This window comes from Zonotrichia leucophrys, chromosome 12 (assembly GCF_028769735.1).
Source record: "Zonotrichia leucophrys gambelii isolate GWCS_2022_RI chromosome 12, RI_Zleu_2.0, whole genome shotgun sequence".
Classification (NCBI taxonomy): domain Eukaryota; kingdom Metazoa; phylum Chordata; class Aves; order Passeriformes; family Passerellidae; genus Zonotrichia; species Zonotrichia leucophrys.
This window is the reverse complement of record NC_088182.1, coordinates 12,393,937-12,421,012: the sequence shown is the minus strand read 5'-3', so window position 1 is coordinate 12,421,012 and position 27,076 is coordinate 12,393,937. Positions and strand designations below refer to the sequence as shown.

The 27,076-nt window shown below is 40.4% G+C and overlaps 1 protein-coding gene and 1 long non-coding RNA gene across 2 annotated transcripts; one reads left to right on the top strand and one right to left on the bottom strand.

Moving 5' to 3' along the window:
- The first annotated feature begins 6,453 nt into the window (after positions 1-6,453).
- On the top strand, positions 6,454-26,611 carry CCDC66 (coiled-coil domain containing 66). The gene is made up of 19 exons (XM_064723797.1): positions 6,454-6,521; positions 7,476-7,540; positions 8,278-8,300; positions 9,144-9,561; positions 10,380-10,515; positions 10,686-10,789; positions 11,731-11,849; positions 12,583-12,756; positions 13,539-13,670; positions 16,155-16,405; positions 16,768-16,852; positions 17,649-17,810; positions 19,198-19,345; positions 19,768-19,890; positions 20,333-20,811; positions 21,734-21,771; positions 22,021-22,283; positions 23,458-23,585; positions 26,229-26,611. Exons 1-19 carry the CDS (start codon positions 6,511-6,513, stop codon positions 26,307-26,309), a joined length of 2,940 nt encoding a protein of 979 aa, XP_064579867.1. The 5' UTR covers positions 6,454-6,510; the 3' UTR covers positions 26,310-26,611.
- LOC135453104 (uncharacterized) lies at positions 17,735-25,977 on the bottom strand. The gene is made up of 4 exons (XR_010441771.1): positions 25,927-25,977; positions 20,054-20,183; positions 18,327-18,926; positions 17,735-18,214 (listed from the first exon to the last, which is right to left on the bottom strand). It is a non-coding gene; the product is annotated as an uncharacterized LOC135453104 (long non-coding RNA).
- Positions 26,612-27,076: the final 465 nt, after the last annotated feature.

Below are 27,076 nucleotides of genomic sequence, written 5' to 3'. Positions count from 1 at the left end.
AAAATAGTCCCATATTCCCTAAACACCACAAGGGTATATTAATTATTTTCCTAAATCATGTTACAATGTAGTGTAATCTTTGTACTTACTGTACTTACCTTCACTGACCACTTTAACTTGTGCAGCATCTCTGTAGTTGCCCCTCAGTCAGAAATTTTAAAAAAGCATGCAAACATTCATTTTTGGAGAAAAAAATATTTGTTTGTACATACTGTCAGGGCTCCATTTATTTCCTGCACAAAAATAAGCCCCTTTATACCCACCCTCACTTCCCAAGCTGAGGGAGCTCTGCAACTCAGTGCTGAGTCCACCCTAAAATCCCTGGAAAATTTGGCTTTAGAAATTGAACAGAGGAAGCACCAGGAGCTCAGAACACACCTTTCACTTTTCAGATATGATCCATTGCAATGTGAACACATGGTTTTACTTTCCCTCAGGGCTTCTTTTGAACAGTCCCTTTGCCCAAGTTCTAACAATCAGAATGGCTCAGACTGAATAAGTTCAATCTTATCCCAAGAAGACAAACAATATAATACAAAGTGATGGAAATATAATTACTAGCATTCATTTGCCAAAGCTATAATTTTCTTTTTTATTTCTGCAGCTGGTTTAAGTTTGATTGCTTCAGTGCTTTCTCCTAGAATGTTCTCTGCATAATGATTTGTCCAAGCTCTGATGAACATTTCCTATTGAATGGATATAGTTGTTTTTATCTTAGGAGTTTTTAATTTATGGACATTTTAAGGTAAGTTGCACTTCAAAAGTGTATGCATACAAAAGCAGAATAAAGGAGAGGGAAGGTATAAGATTTGATCAAGTGCTTGCTCAGAAAAATTCAGTGGCTTGACCCATTTTTTGTATGCAGAGCACTTAAGTTTCTCCCTCTTCTCTCCTTTGGTCTCTTTAAGACAACATTCTTAATTTTTAAACTAAAAACCAGTTTTACTTTATTAGTATTTGATTTACCACAGTTTTTCCAGGTTTCATGAAAATCATTAATATTTGATAACAATAACAAACAAACATCATTACTAGTTCAATTATTTGGTTATTTTTTGCTGTTCTTGCTAAGGTTCCTGTTGTTTTTCACTTGACTTTTATTGGTGTATATTCCAATCCATACTGATTGATTTCTCGTGAGGACAGTTTCTTCAGTCCTCATATTGGACATTTATTTTACACCTACTGTGAGATATTTTTATAGCATTAACTGCTCCTATGTAATACAATCTCATCAGCCCACATGGGCCAGTTACTATGCATGAAGCTGAAAAACTCCCAGTGCCAATCTGATGTCTCTGTCCAAAATAAGGCTCCTTCAGGAAAAGCAGTAGAAGACTTGACAGCCTGTTGGAATTTTATGAAGGGGAAAAATGGGAGAGGGGAAAAAAATCAGGCTTATTAACCTGGAGCAAAAACTCTGAGCTGTCAAAGGCTAATCCTGAGACGCTTGCCATGTCTTAATTAAACACAACATGGGCTGATAAAATGCAGAGAACCAACCTAAACTCCCTGCTGTACAGTGAATTTCTGCCTAGACATCAAAGACTATTTTGAATTCTCTGCAGCTTGCAAATTGTACTGAGCAGTTGTCAGATTTCTGCATAATGCATTTCAGTCAAGACTGCAGAAGAGACTCATTTGTAAGTATTTTGCAGGAGATGCTTTTCTGACAAAAATGAAATGTTAAGTGGTAATCCTTGCTTTTATAGTGTTTAATTATAAACTACATCAAAATATATTTTTAGGGGTAGAAAAAAAATGATGCATTGCTCCAGAGGAACACTTGTCCATCCCCACTTAATAAGCTGATAATTTTTAATTTAATTTTTTTTTAAATCCAAAGTTGACAGTACATATTAGCATTATATAAATAGCACTCTAATCTCTCTTTACCCGAAAATACTGTTATTTTGGTGCAAAATTTATTCTTTCCCAACACCTCTTGAGAAATATATTTGTAAGGAGCATGACAACTTCATGTTTTGACAGTCACTCTGTATTACAGTAAAGGACCATGAGGTTTTGTTTCTTTGCTAGTAAGAATGCAGAAAGAAAATTTGGGAAAAATCTGCAGCCCCTCACATTCTTAACTCAAGACAGCAATACATTCTTTCCTTGATAGCCTTTTGCCTTACCATACATAAGTTCTACTTCTACACTTGATACCACTTCTATCATAACTCTACATACAAGTCCTTTTTAGTCACATAAACATTGAAAGAGTTTTTGTGATGGATTTCAGATTTTTTTTTCAATTAAAATTTCCACGTGAAGAAACAGTACAGGAACTGGCTGTGAGGAGAACTATGGCTATGTGCAATTTGAAAGTGCTGTGCACAAACAGATCTGCAGCTACCACACCTGTCCTTTTGAAGCAGGCTTGCTTTAAAAAGTGAGTAACCTTTCTGGGAAAGATCCAGTTATGTCATCTCTGAATAATTCCTACAGAAGTGAGTGCAAAGGTTACCATTCTTAGGTGTGCATGAGATGCACAAATACACAAAATACTTCACCAGTACTTATGGCAAATGCTATAGAGCCCAAGCAGCCAATTGAAGCTTTTATCTCAAGTGGAAATTAAGATTTTTCATTCTGATATGGTGCAACTCCACTGGAACAACAGCCATTTTTACCACTCATCCATCTGACTGCAGCCCAATCAAACCCATGGATTTGTATGTTATGGAAGGAAAAGACTGCTGCAGGTTTCAATTTACATAAATTTGGGTTGTTTACTCCCAAGTCTCTCCTCCCAGTTTAATGGTGCAGGTAGAACATACTTTCTTTACATTCCTTATGTGCTTCTTGGTGGTCTAAACTGTGCATATTTGAGAATATAAAAGTATTAATACTCCACAGAACAAGCTATGCAAACACAATCTCAAGCACGGCTATCATTTAAATCCATCTGTATGAAGGAAATGTGCAAAACCCCACACTGAGAATACAAGTGTGGTATGGATGGCCTGCACAGTGCTTGGCCACAAAGGCAGGTTTCAGAAACTGAATTCCTCTGCTACAGAGAAATATATTTTAGAAATATTCTACTGTTCATAAACTTCTCAGTATGTAGTAATCTATGACATCAGATATAAGGACTAGTTTATGGACATCACATAAGCCCCTGTTTGGAATTATAGTTTAGAATCAGAACACGCAGTCCTGTATCAATTCGAGTATCCAAAAGCAAATTATTTTCTTTAAAGAAAAACTTTTTTTTTAATTTCAACACTCAGTTTATTTGGCACACAGATCACACGTTCATTCCATTAATCATCAAGTGCCTGCTGGCTAAAGATTAACACCATCTCATGCTAGCATTTGATTGCATTCAGTTGATAGTTACTCTTCATCGTGTTGCTTTCGCAGGAAGCAATCAAGGAAACAAGTCTAAAAACTTCCATTTGCATTATCTAAAATGTATTGGAAGCAAGGCCAAAGCTGTTTAGGTTTCCCATTTAACTCCAGAAGTCCTGAAAGCTACAAATGAATTTGAAACTTTAAGGACACTCCTGATTTCCTTTACTGCAATGGCTGGGTACAGAAACTACATAAAAGTATTAAGAGGAAGGATAATGATTTCTGCCCTGAAATCTGATTTCTGATATTGTAGGGTATAAGGATACACTTTCTATGAAAGTTATATTGTTCTGAAAAGGTTTAGAATCCCCTCCTCCAAAAGTAAGTTAAAAACCAGAAATTAATGGACTCAAACCACACTAGCAATATTCAACTATTTAAAAAAAACACTTGCTCATGCAGCAACAATGCCAAATACAAATCTGGCTACATTCCATATGCAAGCCCCAAAGAAATGTATTCTTGGGGGACCCTCTCAGCTGCATTTGCATTGTAAATACATTTGCAAACTGAATTCCAAGCCAAAGTTCGTTGCTCCAGCTTCCACAAGGCATCACTGACTGTGCTGAATTTAATCATTGTGCCAATCCATTTATCCACCTAGAAAAGAGATACAACCATTCTGAGTGGGGTTCTCATGAGGAAGTGATTGAAAATCAATGTGACTTGTTCTCTTAAGTCAGTTATAACCAGATATTAATGGTATTTATGTGTCTGGAGATCAAGACAGACACCTGATGGGGCTTTCATAACACCTACCTCCCACTGAAATCTCATCCTCTTACCTGGCTTATATGAGCTATTCAAAAGTTTAATTAATGAGTGATTGAAGTGCTTGTATAGTGTTTCATGAGCCTTAGAGAGATGCATGTAGCCTGAAAGCATTTTTATTCAGTCCTCTAGAATGATAAATCAAAGACTTGGGAATGCTGGTTGTGAAACTGCAGCTTTGTTAAGGGACTTTGGATATTTTTAGACTTTGGCCTCTTAATGCGGGAATGACACAGGACATTCCCAAGGCAGTCTGAAAGTAAAAAAGAACTTATCTGGCCCTCATAACATTCAGCCAAGTGTGTAGTATGGAATCAATAATTTTTTTTACCATGTAGGAAGTCCTTTTACACAATTTACAATCTGCTTATTTGCCTAAATAATTTTATTTTGCGTAATATTTTATCAAATGCCTGAAAGACTTGCCAGTTTTGAAAGATCCAGTTCCACATATGCAGGACAAGTATTGTAGATAGTCTTATTTGTCTACAAAGAACACAACTGGTTTTTACCCAAGTTCTGAAACCACTAGTCAACTATCAGCTTTTTGAAAGAACATATCACTTGCCTGGAACAACTAATAATTAACAAAATATTAAAAGAAAAAGAAATATAAATGGACTGTGAAATTTGTTTTATAGTCCTTATAAGATGATTTTCTCTATGAGAAAGTTTTGAAAAGATGCTTGAAATTATATTGCCACCTGCTGTTTCCAACAAAAAGCAGGAGCCAGGTCTTGTTGGCTATATTATTTAAAATTCTGCAAGTATAATGGAAATCTATTAATTTAGGGAATCCATTGTGAAGCAGGGGATGAAATCTCACTGCTTTTATCACCCATCTTGTATGTTCTGTGCTTCACAGGACTTCATAAGCAGCGCACTATTATGAAAAACTCCAGGCTTTCTTTTCTTTCCTTCCCTTGTCCTAGTCCCTAAATGAAAGTTTCAAAGACTTCTTAGCTGATCTATAGAAAGTACCAAACAATAAGCTGCCAAGCAATATTTGGAGGGGGGAAAAAAAATGAAGTGATTTTGTCTGATAAGTGATAATTTTACAGAAATACAAGCAAAGCAGTTCAGAGATTTTGTGCACACAATAAACTCCACCTCAACTGTCTATTTCTCTATTATTGCTTCGTTTCCTCTGCAGCCTCCCAAGGGCAGCACTTCTCTTACCATCAGCTGGAGAACACACCAGAGGACGTCTCCCTCTATCTCTGGTACCTTCGGCAAGACAAAGGTCTTGCCAACCACAGCTAGAAGCAACACTATTCCAGACAGATCTAGAGGTCTTAACCTCCTTTGAAATAACAGAATTCAGTAAGCATTTGGCCTTAAGCACAAGCCTAAATGCCATCTCGAATAGTAAAATAACTCAACGGGCTCCGAAGCATTTTATTCAATCTCACTATATTCTTTAACACTACCAAATGCTCCTTTGAAAAACGTAGATTCACTTGATTTGGAGATTTAAGGGTCCCATTATTCCAGAAGCTGTACCCACACAACAGCAGTGCTCAATCTACGGCTCGGCAGGAGCGGGATGCAGAAATCGCCCCGGGACACGGCAGGGACGGGACGGGAGGGCTCCTACCGGGACACGGCTCCGCTGGGAGCTCCCGGCCTCCGCTCCGGCCCCGGCCAGTGTCCCCCGGGCAGTGTCCGCCTGGCAGTGTCCCGGGGGCCGTGTCCCGGCTCTCCCAGCTCGGCTGCCCCGGCTCTCCCTTCCCTGCCCCTCTCTCCTCTCTGGACGGGACCGTGCAGCCGCCGCTCCCCCGGCAGTGCCGGGACACCCGAGAGCGCCGTGCCACCCTCAGCCTCCCCCTTCAGCCTCTCGCCCCTCTCCTACCTTGTCCGCTTTGCCCAAACCACACCAGAAAATAAACCAATAAAGAAAACTGAAATGCAATGCAATGCAATGCAATGCAATGAAATGAAATTGCGAGCGAGCAGCCGCCGCTCTCCCCCGCAGCGCGGCCACTGCGGAGGCAGCGGCCGGCTCGGACCGTCCCCACACCGATCTTCTGACCCCCCCGCCCGCCCCTCGTTCCTCTGCTTCCCCTCCTTCCTCCACAGCTGCTCGAGGCCGGGGATAATCGCCCGGCAATTGCTTCGCACCCTCGGCCGGGCTGAGATACCCCATCCCCTGGGACAGGCAGGTACAGGACCGGTCCCCGGCGCTCCGGGCCGGGGGCTGTGCTGGACTCCATCTCCCAGCGCTCCCGGCCGCGCCGCCCCGCAGTGCTGCGGGTGCCCATTGGTGGCGGCACTCCGCGGGCAGCCAATCGGCGCGCGGCTCCTTCAGCGGGGCGCGGAGCTGAGGGCGGGCGATGCTCGGTGCTCCGCGGAGCTCCGCGGCCGCCGGGCAGCGCCATGAACCTGGGGTAAGGAACGAGCGGGACCGGGCGGAGCGGGCCGGGCCGGGCGGGACGCGGCTGTTCGGGGAGGGACGGGCGTGGCTCCGCGGAACGCATTGGTTCCGCGCCGGGACGCGCAGTGCCGTGCGGCTGAGGGAGCAGGAGCGATCTGCGGGACAGAGCTGGGGGCCAGCGACCCTTCCCGTGGGAGGGCCTCGGGACGGGCTCCGGGCGCGGAGCCGGGGTGCGGTGCCCGGGACAGCGTCCCTTAGAGCGGTGCGTTGGAGCGTTCCGCACCCCCGGCGCAGAGCGGGCCGTGCCGGGCCCCGCTCACCGCAGTGCCCCGTTCTGAGGTGCCCCTCGCAAAGCTGCGTGCGAGCCCGAGCTGCGCTGGGTTTTTTCGTTGTTAACGTTTTATAATGAAATGGGAGGACAAAGCGGTATTTGGAGCGCTTATGGTCACGTCGGATTGTCCCAGCGCACGGAGCAAAGGAAGGCAGCTGGGAATTGACACTGCCACGTTTTTCAATGCTCCCAAACGCTTCTAACAGCGCTTGTTCCGCTTGCAAAGGTGAATTGTTGAGCATGGAAGCACAACCAAAGGCTCTTTCCAGAATACAGCCCTGCTTTGTGATCAGCGCTGGCCTTCCGGGAGGCTTGGTTAGCGATTTGTGATTTATATTGTTGGATCATTCAATTCTTGAGGTGTATTGCACTGTATAACGATATAGAGCGGCACCTTTAGTGTTAAAGATCTACTTTGCAACAAGCAAAGCTGTAGTCGTTTTTTCAGTATCAATAAAACTACACCTTCTTCAAGACATGCTGATTTCTTTGTTTTAAGTAACTTCTCAAAACATGGCTTGGGATGTGAAGGACCATCTGGAATAACAGTAATTGTTCTTGTTATGAATGTTCAATTCTTACCATGATCAGATTACTTCATATTTCAGATTCCTCTCTCTCTCTCTCGTTTTGCAGCGATGGACTGAAGCTCGAAACTGAAGTGCTGGATGGAAAGCCTAGGCTAATTTTAGCTTCTTCTGGTATTTTTTTAAATTTAATCTTTAAAGCTTCTTGAAGTTAAACCTAATATCCAAGAGACATAAAGCCCAGCCTTCCTGAAATATTTTTGAGTTTAGGAAGCATGTTTGTGCATTGTTATTTATAAGTCCTCAGCAGCTCGATTCTCAGCAGTAGGTTGATGATGAATTGTGAATATTCTGTGCACCAGGGAACAGCTGGCAAACAGTCTCCACTGCTTAGCTTGGCATTAAAATAAAAAGTTAAGTGCTATTGTGTATCAACTGGCATAACTTGATGGTAATTCCTGTAACTTTATAGCAGGTTACTTGCCAGGATAAAAGAGGCTTAATAACACCTTAATTTACACAGCATGACATCATTACAATCGTGTTTTTAAGGCAGCTTCAGTATTTGTGGTAAACATTTTTAAATTTCAGTAAGCAGTTTATTTAGGCTAAATCTCACTACTACCATCTGAGATAATTATTTTCCAGTATAAGTGTCAATAAATTCTATTTCTGTGATTTGTCAGACATATGTCTCTGCAATAAATTTCAACTTTGTCAGACATACATTTCTGTACAAGTCTATTTTCCTAACTGTTCTACATAGTCAGGGCAGATAGCATGGGAAAAGTATTTTCCCCCTGATTTACAAAAATCAGATGAATATAATGTTTTACTAATTTCTCAAGATTGTTTTTCAGGGACAAGTTGTTATTAAATACTTTCATATGTTTGTGTTTGTTTCCCAAAAGATAAATCAAAGCCTGCCATGAAGGTAAGTGTAAAATTTTTAGAACACACAAATTCACTATTTGTTAACAGAAAATTTGAGAAATTGAACTGTATAAATACTTGGAAACAATTGTATTTATGAAAGAGAAATATGTGCTTATGAGTCTCTTGTAACTTGAGATATTCTGTTATTTCTCAGGTTTATAATAGCTGTTCAAAAGGATGAATACAAAGTTTTGTGACTATTTTTACCTTTCAAAATGCATTAGTTTCCTTGGCCAAGAGTTAGAGCAGCAGAGGGAATACTCATCTAAATCAGAACTTTCAGAGCCCTTAAAGGAATTCTGGTAAAATAAAGATCTGAAGTGTGTTTAATTTCAAGTTTGGTCTGAGTAAACTGCAATGGGGTGGGTTTGGGAAGGATAAAGAGCAGGAAAAGGTCCCAACAGACAGGAAATAATTACAAGTTTGCACCAAAGACCTTGGAAAGAATGAAACTTAGTTCAGAGGGCAGAATGAGGACTGAAATACTGCTGGCTGTGTGATGAAAACATGTACCTGTGTGGAGCCAGGAAACACCTGTTCCCATTCAGAAACACCGAAGTAAAGCAGAATTAATGCTTGTTAATTCTTTTAAATGTCAGGCTACATTAGGTTGTTATTCATACTGTCATTTTGAAATACTCAAATTCAGGTGCTGTGTCCTCTTCCAAAGTTTTCCTGGTACTTGTGAAGATGTTTCATTAGCTTATACAGAGTTACTACTGATGGAGCAGAAAAGAAAAATGACACTTATTTTCTTTATTGCTTCAATCTTGTTTTCATTTGTTACAAATACAATTTTTTCCCTTATTTAATAGATGGTGAAATCTTTTTGCTTTAACAGATGGGTAATAAAGCCAGAGCACCCAAACAGGCATTGAGAATAAAGCACACTGGACTCATCTTGAGGCCAACACAAAATGCTTGTATCAAGCAGGAAAATTTAACAAAACCAAGGAGTGAATCAAGTTTATCAATGACAAAAGGTGAAAAACTGCAAGTTAATAAACACTCCTCGCATGAAGCCACAACTAAAAGTTACTCTTTGATTTTCCAAAGAGATAAGACAAACAGATATCCTGATTCAGAGGATCCTAGTACTGTGAAAAAAACTAAACACAAACCTCAAGCCCCACATGTATCAGCTGAAGACTTAAAAAGTTTGGTGTGTTTAACACAAGCACAGCTTCAACAGATTTTGATGATTGTTAAAGAAGGAAGAAGCATCTCTGAGACTCATAATGAAAAGCAAGAGGAAATGGGTAAGATACCAGGCATTGGATGCATTTGTTCCATGGAAACAGAGCAAAATGGGAAAGCTTAACTTGGAGTTGATAATTTCAGGTTATTTGCACATTGTAGAGATGTTCCACTTAGGTTGGATGGTCTCAGACAAAACACCATTTGCCATTATGAATGTGACATTGTTACTGTGAGAACCAAGCATTTCAGAATGATCACAGTAAAAAAGATGGATTGTTACATTTCCAGTATTCTGAAGAGCAAACCAGCAAGAAGCATTGTCACGGTTCCATGCAAAATAAAAACCATTTTACACTGGGGGGAAAAAGAACTGCACTGTACCACTGCCCAAGGAGAAGGGCCCTTCTGGCTTGTGAGGAGTTCAGGCCTTCTTCTGTATCTCAGGAGCAGTTCTGCCATTTTTCTGTGGCCAAAGTTGGATTTGTGTTAATGGTGAATAGTATTTTTCTTTTCCCCTCGCCAGTTCTCACACTCAGAAGTGTAAGAACTGTTGCTTATCTTCCTTTAATGCATCCTTCCTCCTGTTGGTGGGTGTGTGCAGGGGGTCAATATTTGCACCAAGACAAGACATCCTGCAATGGATTAGAGTCCCAAACCCTGAGCTCTTTCCAAGAATAAGTGATTACTACATCTAGCATTTGAAAAATACCCTGTGAAGGTCTAACTTACGTGCCTTAACTGTATAAGCAGGGCTGAAACCACTTTTGTTAAATGGTGGGGAATCTGCAAGCTTCTCCTGCTTTCAGAGTATTTACTCAAAGCTGAAGCAAGTTTAGTGGCTATATATACATTTTTATGTATTTATGTTCTATTACAGCTACTAATGAGGCATCAGAGGAAAATGTTATAGCATCACTCCAGAAAGATTGTGAAGTGTCCCCAGTTCCAGATGAAGCAAACTCTGATTCAGGCAGGAAACAAGAAGCACATCCACAGCCAGGACAGAATGTTATGTAGGTACATTTGTATTACTGTGTACAAAAATTGTGTCTCCAATAAAGGTTCATATCCCATGTTCTTAATAACAAATATCTTTTATAAATACTAATTTAAAAGTTACCTCTAAAATTTTAACACATCAGCTTTCTAGATAAAAATCTTCCCCCTTCTTCCTTTTCTCTAGAAAGGATTCATGGAAACCTGCTGACTTGTTTAGTACCTTGGGTGAAAGAGAAGGGGAGAGAGCCTTATTGGAACTTAAAAAGGCCCAATGGAAGAAGGAATTAGGTATTTATGATGTATAAAATACATTTTTGATAGATCTTTTATTACACTCAGCATGCCAAGAAATTTGGTATTCCTTATGCCCTTTTAAATTTACCTAGATCAGTACAGTTGCTGTAAATTGAAAATTAAATAATAAATCTCCAAGACAGGTTAAGATTCTTGAATTTCAAAAGTTTATCCAAAGATTATAAATTCTTGCAAGAAACTTCATTGCCAATTAAATATTATCTCAAATATATTGTTATACTTTGTATTTTAGGTGCTACATGCCAGCAGTTTTGTCACATTCTGACAGTAATTGACAGCCATTATCATTAAAAAATTCATTTGGTTTTTAATGGGAACAGCATCAGCACTCAGCATGACTGAGTGTATGAAACTGCAATTTGAACTTGAGAGTGTTTCCAGTCCAGCCCCATCACCAATCAAGGGGAATCTCTGGAGGAAACAAAAGCTGCTAAATACAGTAGTAAACTGTCTCTGACAAATTAAGCTATTTATGATGCACATGGAGGAGTGCTGTGTTTTGGTTTGAAATTGGATTTAGACCATTTGGTTTCAAGGTTTAATTCTGCATTGTCAGTAGCTTCCATTATGGCTCTGTTGGTTTTCATAATACTAAAGTAGCTCAAGGCTGATGTAACAAAACAGAGAGAGTTCATATACTTGGTTATTTGCTGGTTTTCCCTGGGAAATTGTTACTCCAGTGTTTTTTAGTGTCCCCAGAGAGACTCCCCAGTTACCTCTGCATCCCTGGGCAGATGCCCCCTTTGCTCTACAGAGCAAGGTCCTGGGGATTGGTCAGACTGATGGGTGACAACCCTTGTGTCCATTTCACAGTCCAAGTGACAGGGAAGACCTGCATTGCTTTTTTATTTTTTTTAAACTATTAAATGTTTGCAATAGGAATTCTAGTAAGAGCCTGATTTTGTTTGTTTAAGATGAACAGGTAGCACTGAAGAAGAAGCTGAAAGAAACTCTGGAGGGTGAGGTGGGTTATTTCTGGGCAAATCTTGGCAGTAAGAAAACCCCTAAAGTGGAAACTCCTGACCCAGACCAGGTAAGAACACAGTTTCCACAGCACTGTTGCAGAACAGTTTAATTTCTAATTCACAGATTTTATTTTCTGTACAAATCCTCTAGAATCCAATATTGGTGCTGCTTTAAGCCTTCTCAGGGCAGGAATTGCTGCAGCTCCCTGGTCCACACTTACTTGTTGCTCCAGGTCATAACTTTGCAGCTTAAGATCTTTAGAGCAGGAACAACCCTTTCCTGTCCCTCCATTTAGATTCCTAACTAAAAAGTATAAAACTTCTCTTGTTCTGTTTGAGGGAACAGTCTCAAATGTAATTCCTGGCTATATAATGATATACATTGTTCATGAGCTGTCACATATATTTGCTTGCTTACATAATGAGCATAGCCAATATGACATCTAGCTTTTTAAAAGCTGTGATTCTGAAACCAGTGTGTTAGATAAATGCATTATACTCACAAGAGACTTCTCCAGTGAAAATTATTGCTCTTAAACAGAAGTTAGGGTTGTATCTGCTATCATTTCTTTCAGCAAAAGCAACTTGCACTTTTTTATGGCACATTCAGCATTCCTAGCAAAGTTTTGACTCTGTCTTAAAAGAATTTGTTTCAATCTGCATAATTGATAAATAGTGGATAAACAATGCTTAGTTACAAATTTGGGCTGAGGCTTTAATGAACAGCAGCTTCTAGAAGTATAATTTTGTTAACAAAAAAAGTGAACTGAATAAGTCTTAAAATGGTCCCTTTGTTTGCAGGCAGTGCTTCCAGCTGGCTCAGCTGATGGCACTGAGAGCTCTGCCTGTACAGCTGCTTTAGCCACAGAGGCTGATGGAGCTGCCCTGAGTGTTCCAGGAGCTCCAGCTGGGCAGTCCTCTGATTCCACTCCTTCTGACTTCCCAGCTGCCACTTGCACAGCCTTGCCTTTCAGGGTAAGCTCTTTACCTGTATGCAGGGTAGTTTTACTTATTTATTAACAGCAAATGTTTGTCTCAATAAGTTCTTTTAAACCAGGAGAATTCCTTAGACCTTTTTGCTGTGCATAAATAACTTTGTCTGAATGAATGTTTACCAAAATATCAATGCTTGGAAGACAGCACTTCCTTCCAGGCTGATGTGAAGAACAGTACTAGAGGTGTGACATGCAGTGTTAATTAGTTTTTAAGTATGTGCAGAAGAAATAGAGAAGTGGGAACCTATATAAAATAAATTATATTGATGGCAGAAGGTTCAAGAAGTAGGTCTTAAATTATGGCTGGTAGGCAGAGATTGAAGAGAGTTTTTGTCAGATGGCATTGGAAGCTCTCAGTGCCACTGGAGCTTGTTAAATAGTACAGAGATCCCTTAGGCAGAAACAGAAGAATGAAGATGGCAACTCCTTAATTTCAGACAGATCACTGCTAATTAGATTGTGGTGCTGAATCTGCCTGGAACACAGACTGAGCAGTGAACCACAGGAAGAAAAAGGGATTTCTGTTCATGATACAAATAAGTAGGGTTTTCTGGAGTTCAAGTTAGAGTAATATTCAGAATTCATCTTTCTATTAGCAGTCAGATACTTGCTACAGTTACAAAGTTACATCCTTTTACTGTGCTAGGGAAAGGCCCAGTTTTGCTCACCCACTGAAGGCAGAGCTTTCTGCCAAGTCCTTATTATGTAGCTAGAGAAGATACTTAATTTTTTGTAGAATAACCAGCAGTTATCTTATTTCAGGAAGCTGTGCCACAGGAGCGACCTTTCAGTGCTCTGAAACGTGAGCAACAGAAGAAGTGGCTTGAAGAGTTGGACAAGCAGAAGGAAGAAGCTAAACTACGAAAATTAGAAGAAAAACTTAATTTATCAAAGGTATCTGTGGTTTAGAGAAGTCTTTCTCTATTTTTGTTTTAAGAAATAAAAAATGAAATTAGTGAAGTGGCAATGATAGTAAAAGGTTTAAAATTATAAAATTCAGGGAATTAGAAAGAAGCTAGACTTAGTGGGGCCCTGGAAAAATGTTAAAAATAGACTCTGAAAATGTGAGGCTTTGTGTTTGCCAGATCATGTGAAATTGCACCTGTGGCAGCAGTATATGGTAAATGATATAATTGTTAGATGTGATGATTGTTCAGTAATTAAACAATTATTGTTTAATCTTAGGAAGAATCATGAGAAGCTATGTTAGAAGTTTGAGGGGGACCATGAGGAGCCCATGCTTGGATGAAATCTATGTATAAAATAGAACAATATAAGTTTAATAATTAACATGAAATTTATATAACAATAGAATATAAAAACATGTTCATCCCAAACCCATGGTGGGGGGGTCAGATTTGGGTTTGTACCCCTGACACCCAGAGCTGTTCAATAAAAGCACCTGCATATAATCACTCTCATGATTATGTGTTTCTGAATGCTAACAGCAACAAAGAGGGAATTTTGTGCAGCACGTCTAGGTTTTCACCATAAGGATGCACTCACACTGAGCCAGTGGCTGGTGTGTTACAGGGCTTGCTGCAGGGATGGAGACAGTGGCAGCATCACCAAAAATCAAGGAGAAAATAAAACCCTCTTTCACTATATTTGAAGTGAGAGAGAATCAGGCATTACTTTATTTTCTGGCCAGGATGTGCCAAGGAAAATGTTCCAAACACATGTTTTTGCAGGATTTTGCCCCAAACTTTACAGTCAAAACCCATAGGGATGCACTGTTTTTAAGTTAATTGGGCTAGAGTTGAGCAAACCCCAATAGTCAGTCCCACTGGACTCTAATCTCCTTGCCTCCGGTGTTAATTAGATTTTCATTCTGACCAGATGTCTCCAATTCTGCCAAAGGCAGCATCTGAGAGTAAATGTTTTCTGGATGGCCACTAATGTTTTGTTGATGTTCCGTTGATGGCCTTTTCTCTTTTTGGGATCTTTGGGCTGCTCCTAGTCTGCTGCTGTGTTCAGCCCATCTCCTTAGGGTAATGCTACATCTCCTAAAAACGTCCAGAAAATTCCTTTCCCCAAGGCCAAGTCAAGTCAAGCCCAACTTAAGAGACAAAATAAAAGTGTCTAAGTTATATTGTTTCCAACAGTAGTAGTTTCTTTCTCTTTTCCACCACGTGTAGAAGCACTTGGGTTTGCAAGGTGGTGTAGAGACCATGGCTAGACACTTTGGAAAAAGAAAATTTGTGTGGACTACAAGGGATGAGAAAAGAGAAACCGAGTACAAGGTGTCACAGTGACAGCAAAATCCTGTTTCTAGAAATACTTTTTTTAATATACATACAGAGTCATGCAGCTATAAAAAAAGTTTAAAGCAAGCACTTTTCCAGAGAATATGGAAGAAAATCACCTTACCTTTCCTTACTCCCCAAAGCCAGCCTTGCTGCTGGGGTGGTTACAGGCCTGCACACAACACAAGTCTTGTCTTCCCCTGAGTTGCTGAGGGGATCAGGCTTCCTTTGTAAACCGAGTTTTTAACTGTGAAGGGAACACAGCTGGGATATGTTCCCTCATTAGCTGCCTTGTTAATTGGGTAGGTGTGCTGTGGAAGGAGGGCTGCAGGCACCAGGGAGTCACCTTTTCCTTTTTTTTCATGGAAATGCAGCAGCAATGTGTTTGTGCTGACCAGGTGTTAGTGCTCAGGAACACATCATCACAGAATGATAATTTTCAGGTGCTTTTATTGAAGAGCTCTGGGTGTCAGGGGTACAGACCCAAATCTGACTCCAACATGGGTTTGGGATGAACATGTTTTTATACCCTGATCCTTATATAACTACACATTAATTGTTAAACTTACATTGTTCTATTGCATACATTGATCTCATCCAAGCATGGATTCTTGTATTTCCATCAAACTCCCCAAACATCATTTCTCATGATTCCTGTTACGATTAAACAATAATTATATCCAATTACCAAACAATCATCACATTTAACAGTCATCATTTATCATGCAACAATCATATCATTTATCATAGTCATTAAATGATTATACAGGTGCAGTTTCACATAATCCAGTAAAGTTTAACATTTTCCCAGGGCCTTCCAGGCCCAACCTTTCTTTCCAACTCCCCTGAATATCCCATGATTTTAGAAACATTTTATTCCTGTACTATCACAGGTATGGATCAGCATTATAATCTGTGATTTGACTTGCTTTTTAATTGTCTTCTCACTTAAGGAATTAACTGCTGTCTGCATGGTAGCTTTTCAGATGTTCCTGGTGTACAAAATGTGTACTGTCTGTTTTATTAACCACCTTTTACACTTTACAGACACGGTGTAACTGAATGCTTTTCCTTTTTCTTTTTTTTTTTTTTTGTTGTTGTTTTTTGTTGTTGTTGCTTGATACTCGTTTAGGCAGAAGAGCATGACAGATGGGAAATGCATTTTGATTCTTTTAAGAACCACTTCGGTGCTAATGCACAACAGCCCTTAAATGGAATGCACAGAAAGCCTGAAAGTCTGTCCTTGTCACCTGACCCCAAGGACCCGACTGCTTTCATTCACCCTTTGTCCCCTGCAGCTTTAGGAAACCTCATGCCCTTACAGATGGGAACTGCAGAAAAAGCTGCTAAAAATGGTGCTTTGGAACAAAGTCAGAGAGTCAGGTGAGTGAGCTTTGTAAGGGTAATTGTTTTCCCAGCCAGTACATTTATGGTACCTCCCCAGAAAAAAAAAAAAAAAAAAAGAAAAAATCCTTTCCATACATTTGGCTTTTGTTTTTCAAATACCTGTTATTTCACTGTTGAAAGACACAAGTGCTGCCAATGTTTACTAATGAAATTTACTGCAAATAGCCTTACGTATAACTTAATGAAAAGGATTTCCTAATCTATGAATTAATTTATATATTAACTTATAATTAACAGAATAACCTCAATATGAAAATGCAACCTAACTGATTCTAATTAAGGAAGGCTTAAGGACTATTTTCTCATGATTAGAACCACTGACATGTCCCTCTGTTCAGTTTCCTGCGTTCCATGACGGCTCTGCTGGACCCTGCCCAGCTTGAGGAGAGGGACAGGAGGCGGCAGAAGCAGCTGGAACATCAGGTACACCTGGGTGTTAAAGCCTCACCCTTGTTTAATAACACAGAGGATGAAAGGTAATGTCTCATGAATAAAGCATGAGGTTTAATACCAGAACCCAGGGAGGCACTTGACTTTTACACTTCAGATGACATGTGCATTGTTTGGCAGTATTTCCTTCAGTCAGACTCTACAATTCTCTTTCAATATTTGCACAAGATTATTGCACTTCTGTTACTGAACTCCTGCCTCAAAAAAAGGTACAGTTCAATCCTTAGAGCTCTAGCAGGTTTGTGTGCATTTTCCTTCAGTCTCCACTGTTATAAGGAGGAGAAATCTGATATTTACAGATTCCCACTCCATGAACCTTTAGTTTTTTATCTAGCTCACTAACATTTACCTGACCTCTGTGGCACCCTAACAATGTGTGTCTCTAGCACGGTGTGAAGAAGTCTCAATATAAATGTAGAGACTGTTCTGATCACACTGTTACTCTGCTGGATCAAACTCCTGCATTACCAGGAGCTTTTTCACCAATAAGGTGAAAATCAGACCTTCATCTCTGTACAAGAAAAAAAAAAAAGTATTTTCTAAAACATAAAAAGCTCCTTTTTTTCTATCTGAGTATTTCAGACTGCTCAGTTGGGCTGGTGGTTTTCCAGAAACAAAACCAGGAGTGTTTGAATTAAATTATCTTCAGATTTTTTTTTCACTTGTCCAAATCCAATCCTACACATATACAAAAATACATTAATAAATACCTTACAATATGTTAATGTTGTATCTTTTACTTTGTCCTTTTCTTTCCTGATCCTGCCAGAAAGCAATAATGGCTCAGGTGGAAGAAAAACGGAAGCAGAAACAACTGGAGGAAGAGCAGAGAAAATGGGAAGAGCGACAGGAAGAGCTGCGCCTGGCACGAGAAAAAGCACAACTGCAGAAACAGTTTGAAGAAGAAATGCTGAAACAAAAACAAAAGGAGGTGGGGTTTGCATTATCTTAGTGCAGATACTGTGAGTTTTGAGGAAAGTACTTCTTGTTCCTCACTTGCAAAATTTTGCTCATCATTTTGAGAATGAAAACTATCAAAAATGTAGAGTTGCTTAATAAATATACAACACCATATGAGAATAAGCCAGATTGGTTTTTTGAACAAGGGCCTTTTCAGGAAGAGAAATTATAAGAACTGGCAAAACCAGAAATGTAGTTGTAAATAGTGCAGAAACATCCATTTTAAAATACAAATTTAAAATTAAAAAATACCTTGAAGGATGTGGTCCAGTTCTTGTTATTGGTAACTTGATGCTTTTAAGGTGCTTCAGTAACATGAAGTTCATCCAGGTGAATGTGCTTTCAGTCTGAATTCAAGACTTCTTAGAATATAGTCTGAAAAAGACATTTTAAAAGTCAGTCAGGTTCTCCATCTTTCCCCTGCATAGCTGTTGCTGAGCTTTACACAGTGCTTTCATATAAAAGTTAAACCAAGGTAGGTTTTTACCTTTGGTAAATACAGATTTTGAATTTCTATTTCTCCTTTAACCCCTGTGGAAGGTTAAACACTTGGTCTGATGTTTCATTCTTCCTTTTGGAACAGCAGAGCTGTTACTGTTTGCCTCCTCTTTGGAGCAGTAGCAGATTCCATGGTGCCATAAGACAAGGTGATTCCAGAAACAGTCTTCTCCAGAGCCTGCAGAAATGTGGATTGCTGATTTCTCTGCATTTTCTGGAAGGAATTGTGTGGCATCTGCCTGTAGATGCTTGAACAGACTGGTTCAACATGGGGAGAGCCATCCTCTGTCACTGCTCAGCTCCTTTGGTGTCACAGCACCAGTTGTTCTTTCCAACTGCAAAAGCAGGAGGGAGTGGGATCAGCTGCTACCAACAGTTGGGAAATGAGATTTTCCTTGGCCCAGTCTCCTGCACCTTGAACCCACTGAGTCAGGGAGCTGTAACCTCCTGACATTTGCTGGGGAGCTTTCACTGGCTCCTTGCTGTGCAAGTAGGAGTAAGATGGGATTTGTTACTTTTATTTGGGCTCCTTTCATTTCATTAAAGCACATGTTACAGGAAGTCACAGATGGCTGACATCAGATGGCATCTAGAAAAAGAGGAATTTATTAGAAGGGAAATAAATGCTCATTTTTTAATGCTAAGACTGAAGATCTTTTGTTAGTACAGCAGAGGTTCTGAACTTATAATCACAGAAATTATAGGTTACATACTGTACTTAACTAGTTTTAGTTTTGAAAAAAAATACTTTCGCTAAATAAAATACATATAAACCTTGAGGATTATATGGTCATTAAATAATCCAATTGATTTTATTCTCAAATAATCACATATTTACCCTTTTTCTTTTTTTATGAAAGGAACTTGCAACTCTTAAAGCCAAAGAGCTTTATCAGACAATGGAGAAAGCTCAGGAGTTAGCCCAGGGATCAAAACAAGACCAGCACGTTCCAGCCTTGGCTCAGAAGGCACATGACCTTTCAGAACTTCAGAACAGTCTTGGTGGTGGCAAGTATAAATCTCACACTCAGTTTCCCTGTTCCTTTGGTGGTTGAAAGCAAGTTGTTTCTGGGATTGGCGTGGGGTTTTTTTTGGTTTTTGTCTGAATTTGGGTCACAAACCAAATTTCATTACAATTTATTTACCTTTCAAACAAATCTAAGTGTTAACTCCTATAGAGAATATTGTGTTTTAGTACGTTTCAAACAGTGTATTACATAAAGGAAGAAATGCAGAGCTATTGGCAGGAATGCACAGGAATATTCAGACCTGTGTGCTGTCAGATTTCCAGTGGCAAAGGGAGAGCATTGGCATTTGGATCCCAGTTCTCAGTATTGCTTTGAGCTCTAAACCACAACAGTCTGATAACTGTGTAGCATAGTTTAAATTGAACACAGGTTACTAAATGGAACAACTCTACCCCTTTTCAGGTGATGCAGAGTTTGGCAGCTGTAATTCTGGCGTTTCAGCACCAAGTGCTGATTTCCCTGCAGGCGTGGGGAGCCCCCCTGGGCTGCAGCGCTCCCCGCGCAAGGACACGGCCGTGCAGACAGGTACAGAGCCCACACCTCAGTCACACTGAGCCACATCCCTGACACTCCCAGGGAATAAAGCTGGAAAGAAATACTTGCACTGACACAGTCATGTTAGTGTGTCACAGTGTTATCACTATTTATTCTTCTAAATAAATGATACTTCTGTATAGTTGTTACTTACCGGTTACAAATCCCATAGACAAATGCTGTGTCAGCTTAGGGTCACAAGCCACATAGGTCCAAATTTTTTTGGTTCTCCAGTCTTTTGTGTTTTATCCCTTCCTCACTGAGTTTACTTCTACGGGTCCTATCTGTCTTCCACAGAAAAAAAAGGATTATCAAACTGTAGCAACCATTTTAAACATAAAATAAGTAGTAGTAGATTGATACATATACAAAAGTCAACCAAGTAATTTGAATAGCTCAGACTTGGAGTTAAAATACAATTATTTTTTTTTAGATTGCTTTAATACTTCAGCATACACAGAGTCAGCTGAGGAAAGAACTGCATGTTGTGAATCACCTGATATTTCCATAGAATATAAAGAAATGTCTAACAGCAAAAAATACCAGAAGGAAATGCATTATATGGATAAAAATAAACTTCCAGGAAAAGGGACTGGTGGTATTTACAGTGATCTATATGAGCAGTATGCAAGAAAAGAAAGGCACATTAAATCTTCAGAAAAATACAGCAAAAGACCTGACTGGAACATAAACAAGCCTGGGAAAAGATACATTCCAGCCTCAGAAAGGTACCCCAAGGCTCTGCAGAGGCAGAGGGAGGAGAACAAGGTGCGCCGGCAAATGGAGCTGCTGCAGCTGCTGGAGAGGAACAGCCCCGGGCAGCTGAGTGCCAGGAGGGGAGGGCACTCAGCCAGCTCTGCCTCGCCCCGGGAAGAGACAGCTGGGAACAGGAAGGGCCACAGAGGCAGAAAGGTGGGTCACTGTCTGCCCTCTGAGAACAATGGCCTGCTTTTAAAACTCTTGTTCCTCACAGTGTTACCTGGGTGGGAGTTCAGTTCTGTAACTGGAGCAGTGAAATTCTCCTATTGCTCATCCTTATGTCAGCACTCTGCTCATCAGGAGCAAAAGAACATATTCAGATTTTTGAGTTTTTACTGTTATTTCAGTCTTCCAAAGTGTTGATTCCTTTTCATTTGCTCACTAACACTGATTCATGATGTAAACAGAGAGCTTAAATGCAAGCAGTGTGCAGGACACAGCGACATCGCTGGCTTGCTCGTTTTGTCCATCATTGTGTTGTGCTGACAGGTGAGGCACAGCAGCACCTGCTCAAGGAAACAATGTTTATTTGTGCAAAGAATATGGATTACTGAGGATGTACTCCACTGCCACAGAAATGCATCCTTCTTAGGGGAGTCACACTATATCAGTAGAGCTTGTGGCTGGAAAAAAGTCTTTTGAAGAAAATACTATCAAATATATTTTTAGCTTCTCTCTTGCCCTCTCTCTATATCCATAACTTGTTCAATCAGTATGCAATAAGCACCTCACTTTCTCACACATTCAAATAACAAAACTGGACCTTTCCTTTAATGTCCTGGATTGAACCTTTCATGTTTATAAATTCCTACATTCCAAGGACAGGGGAATCGACATAATATTTTTGATAGTGCTTAGAGCTGCCAAATTCAGAAAATCGTAATTTGTTGATTTATTTCATGGGCACTACAAGTCTCTTAAATGCAAATCTTTGATCAATACCTTTCTCCTGAACCTAGGTCAAACAAGTCCTTTTGGAATTTCAGAACAAACTTTCTCTGAAAAATCAAAGCTTTTAATATAAAAAACATGGAGATTTTTTGTTTTACTTTTGACTTTCTTGGTTTTCTCCTAGGAAGAAAAATTTCATAAGAATCACTTGAATGAAGAAAGGTATGTCAATACTCTGCATTAATCAAATGTAGGAATACGTTATTACTGAAATGCATGTGCTTTTCTTTCCTGATTTTTTAAAAAGAATTTAGATACATCTAATTTAAAGACATACAGATTGCAGGTATAAAAGCAGAAGAAATAAACAAAAATCTTGTCCTTCAAAGATTCTTAGTCTCTGTTATTTGAGAAAATCACATTACTGATGTATTGTTTGAGCTTTTTTCTAACTTCAGTTGTTCCGTGCAGATCTGAATCACCACCCGTCCCAGCAGTGAGGAACAGGTTACTGCAGGTACACCCAAGGCAGATGCCGGCTCCTCCCGTCCCGGTGTTGGAGCAGCGGGCTGGGAGGGCGCAGAACGCCCGGGCAGCCCCGCAGCGCAGCAGCGCCCCCGCCGCGCCCCCCAGCCCGCCCTGGGCGCGCTTCGTGCCCTACGTGCGCACCCGCGAGGTTCTGTGCCTGCCCCCGGAGGCACCGCCGAGCCGGGCCTCGACCCAGCACACGCACGGTACGGCAGCCCCGGGGAGAGCGGGAGAGCGCCCTGCAGCGCCGCTGCTTTGCCTGCCTCGGGTTTGCTGCTCATTGCGCTGTGCAGCAACCTCTGGGTCACAGCAGGGCACACAAAGGCTGCGCAACCAAATCCTGTTCGGTGTGTTGTACTTGCCCAATTATCCCATCATCAAAAAAACCAAACAATACTAAAGGTAGCAGCAATTTTAACTGAGTAGCTTAAAATATATAAAATTGGATACACTTTAAATATGGTTAAAATAAGGGCTAATTTGGTTCCAGTAATAGTGCAGAAGCAGAAATAACCGTGCGGGGTCCGGAGTGCAGGGTCCCTGGAGCCCTGGCGCCTCTCTACGAGCTTGCCAAGCTGAAATTCCCCTGTTATGCCATGTGTCAATGCCATCTCCTCCCATGTTCCATTCCTCACCCTTCTGCCCCTGCCCTCATCACCACCTTTAGCACACACGCCCCACCACTCTTTGGGGTCGTCACTGATGAAGGTCTCTCCTCTTCCTCCATGTCCTTTCATTCACCTTTGGGCTACACATGCGCACCAAGCCAGTGCAATGTAAGCCAAAACTAACATAACATAAGATAATATTATATTTAAGCATCAAAGCAATAAATCTCAAATAATTAACATTTTCCTGGGACCCAAGCAGATTTTCCTTTCTTTCTGGTAATTTTTAGTAACTGTTATCTCTTGCTTTTTCCTGCCTTGAACATCTGCAGGAAAGGAGGGGGGGGGGTTGGAACCCCTCCTCTCCCTTTCTTTCTTGGCATTACACCTTTTAACTGTTTCATTATTTCCAAATATTAATTACTGTGTCAATATTAATTACTGTTTCAATTTTGTCAGCACGAATCATACCTATTTACCACAGGTATTAAAAAAATCAATCCACCAAGTTTTAAAAAAATCAGCAAAGCAACAAATGTGTTACCAATATTTTGTTTGTTTACCTTTCATGAAGTATGACTGCACTTTCTTGCTTTACTGCAGAGAGATTGGAGTTTAGGAATCTAAGTGTTGTTTGATTTAAAAATAGAGATTATAATCTCAATAGCAACCAACCCCTGATTTTCATAAACTTTCAAAATCTGCTGCTTCAAAATTAAAAGAAAATTAATAAAGTGTTTTATTAACTGATTTGATATATATTTACTTTTAGATTCATACCAAATGCCACAACAGATTTTTAGCTCAGATCATGTTAGAGATCCTCTTCTAAATCCTGATGCAGTTACAATCAGAGAGAGACAACAAGAAATTCTCAAAGGATTGTCAAAATTACGGCAGGTAAGCAGAAATTTATTGGCTAACTGTGCATGTGTGTGTGTATATATGTGTGTGTATATATATAGAGATATACTGAAGTAAAAATTATTACATCATTATCTTTAATTCTATTTCCATAATTTGATTTATATTTTGGGCCCTGTCCTCTACTTTTGTTCCATTTTACTAATTTTGTTTTTCACCTGTTGCTTCCATCTTTGGACAGTCCTTAGAGAGAGAGCATGGACTCCTCAGTCCTTAAATCAGCTGTGAAACAGTGAAGTGCCTGAGCAAACTTGAAACCAAGAGAAATGACTTTGTTTGGTGGCCAGGTTTCTGTGGTTAGGGCTGTTCATAAAGAATGTATCAGTTTCAACAGAACAGTTTTAACAACACTAGAACCTTGTTAATGAGGTTTCCTCTCTGCTGTTCCCAGGTTAGGACAGAACAGTGGGGTTGGTGGGGTGGTCTCGAGTCAGGCCTGGAAAAAGACTGGAATTTGCAAACTGGAAGTATGAAAACTTAGAAAATCCTTCCAAGACAGCTGCTACTTGTTAACATGTAAAAAGCAAACTCAGTATTTGTCAGCCATCCTCCTGCTGTACAGATGACACCTGTTTTGCCTCAGTTATTTGACTGAGAAAGCATGAACAGTGCAGGATTTTGTCTGATATACAAAAAGCTGAGTTTTCTGTTTCAGAATATAATCTAGTCTTGCTCTTCTGCATTTATATATACATATATAGAGTGGATTGATAGTGTCAGAGTACATACACACCCGTATTTACAACATATTTAGCCATTGTTTTGTTTGGGGAAATTCACATAACAGTCCCATAATGTCAGCCAGTGTTCAGTCTCTGAACTCCCGGCTGAGGCAGCGATGGATGCACCGGGCTGGTGCAGTCCCGGTGGGATTGGCTGAGCAGGGAAGGAGGGAGGGTCAGTCTGGCACTGCATTTGCTACCAGACAGCAAATCTCTGTCTGTGCCTCGGTCACAGCAGGTACAGGAGCTAGCAACAGACTCTCTTTCCCCACTGAAATCAAAAGTCAGAGGATAAGCTGAGCAAAGTGAATGATTTGTGAAAAAGAAGGGACAAAGTTTAACAAAGAGGACTCAGCCCCAGGTCAGTAGCACCCCACTGTTCCTGAGGCAGCAGCTCTGCCAGGGCTGCAGGTGACAATGGCTGGGTGGGGACACACCCCAGGCTCTCTGGGGAGGGATTTCCCATTGCTGAGCCCCTGCCCAGTACCTGGGCAACCCCTGTGGCAAACACTCAGCTGCCAGCTCTCAGGGTTATTTGTTCCTCAGCTCTTGGTTTATTTAGGGCAGTTTATTTTATAACTTGGTTTTGTGACATGCTTATACATGCAAAAAATGCTCTGCAAAACTACTAATTATTGACACAGAGACTGAAAGCAGTGACCCATTAATAGAAATAAGCAGATCCTGTTGATTAATTAGAAAGCAATTCATCAAGTGATTGAAAGTAGGCAGCTGCTGCCTTAGAAGGAGCCAGAGTGAAGCCTTGCAGGCTGCTTTGGTGCCACCAGGAATCTGTGCCTCAATTGCTGCAGGAGCTGCTGCCTTGCATTAGGTCTGCACCGAGCTGTGCCAGCAGCCTGTAACTCTTGTCTTTGAGAAAGGCCTTGGAACTCCCGAGAAAAAGAATTACCTTTTGTTTTTTTAAAAAAACTAACTTCTGTGGTATCAGATTATTTCTGACAACTCTAAGATAGATGGAGAGCAAGGGGCCAGATGTATCAATAAAAACTTACTTTTAATTAATTCACATACTTGTCATAGTTCTATCATGTATGACCTGAATCCAGGAGGGTTTTTTGTGACAGGGTTTCTCCATCATCAGTACTTACAAGAACCTTGAACCTTTTGGCAGTTCTCTGTGTCTCCTGAAATGTCAGACACTGCTCTGGTTCCAGTGGCCCTGCTGCCCTTGCTCTGAAGGGAATTGTTTGTGTTAAGGCTGAAAGCCAATGCCCATCAGGGTTTTGGGTTCTGCTTCATTCAGGAATTCACTACACTACTGCAAATGCAGAGACAGTGCACAAAGGGATGAGAAAGCTCCATTTCATACAGTGGAAAAGTCCTTTTTTCCTCTGCATGGTCATCCCTGGAAACTGGCCTGCCTTCCACTCCAGTCACACATCAAGGGCTGCTGTAGAAGTTCCCTCTTCCCTGAGGCTTTACTGTTTTTTCTGAACTTAAAAACCATTAGGCCTTAACAAGGAAATTGTTTCATAGTTAAAAACAATGATGCTACATTTGTTGCAATCATATTATTGTAGTTCATATTTCACAAGTCCCATGCTGTTGTTACCTTATATTCTCAAAGTCCATACCTTCTCACTGGTTTTCCACGAAGCTGTTCCTCCCTGCAGCACAGTTCTTCCTGTCCTGTGAGGGGCTGCTCCTGGGCTCTCCACCCACCCCTGTTTATTCCAGTTACCTCCACGAGCCACAGCTGCTGCCCAGCCAAGGACTCTGCAGCTGTGGCTCGTTTGGAGCAACTGGGACCCACACAGATCTTACAACACACAGATCTTACAGGGACTCTCCATAACAATCCATATATTCAGGCCCCCACATACACTGGTTCAGGCTGTGGGAGGAGACACAACATTGACATTTGTATTTATTTCAGGGCCTCCTGCAGAAGCAGAAGGAGTTGGAGAACACTCTGATTCCCACTGTAGCTCAAGAGAACTTCATGCCACCGTTCTGAGAGGTGCATATGAATGTTCTGAATCCTTCATGTGGAAATGCACAGCACTTTGCTACTGTAATTAATTACAAACCACCTCTAGCTTTTTTATGGAAATTAAATTATGAGAATTTTGATAGACTACAGGGTCATGCTACATTTTATATTGAAGATAATTTAGACTAATCATGGTTTGTCTGTTTAGAATGGTTTTCCTGCTACTTGAATACAAGGGTCAATTTAATATAAACCACCAAAAACATGGAAGTAAACTGTTACATGGGTTTTTGTAGAACTCAGTGTGTGAATTTTGATAAATAAAAAGATTAAGATGTATTCTGAATGGCTTTAGTTATCTTTGTTGGTATTTTAAACTATACAAAACTGCCTGCATTTCGATATTCTGCTACCTTTCAGCCTTATACTGTGAACATCAAGTATTCTAAGACCATAGTTCATCACACAGCCTGGTACAATTCATTGACAAACAATTTCTTTTTTCAGAAAAATTATTTGCCATGCTTGGGGGGAGGGTAAGAAGTTTTACACTGCTCTGGTATTGGTTCTTAACTTGAATAAATCAATCCACTCTTTATAGAGGGAAAGAATCAACTTCAGGCTAAAGTCTCTAAAACAAGCAAGGGTTTTGCTTGTTTTTTAAAAACTGTGCTTTTTCACCAATAATTTTCTCCCAACTAATTTTGTGGATTCAGAGTTATGTGGTTTCAAACACTCACCTGGTACCAAACAGCACATCCCAGAGAAAAGCACTAAAATCAAATGACGAA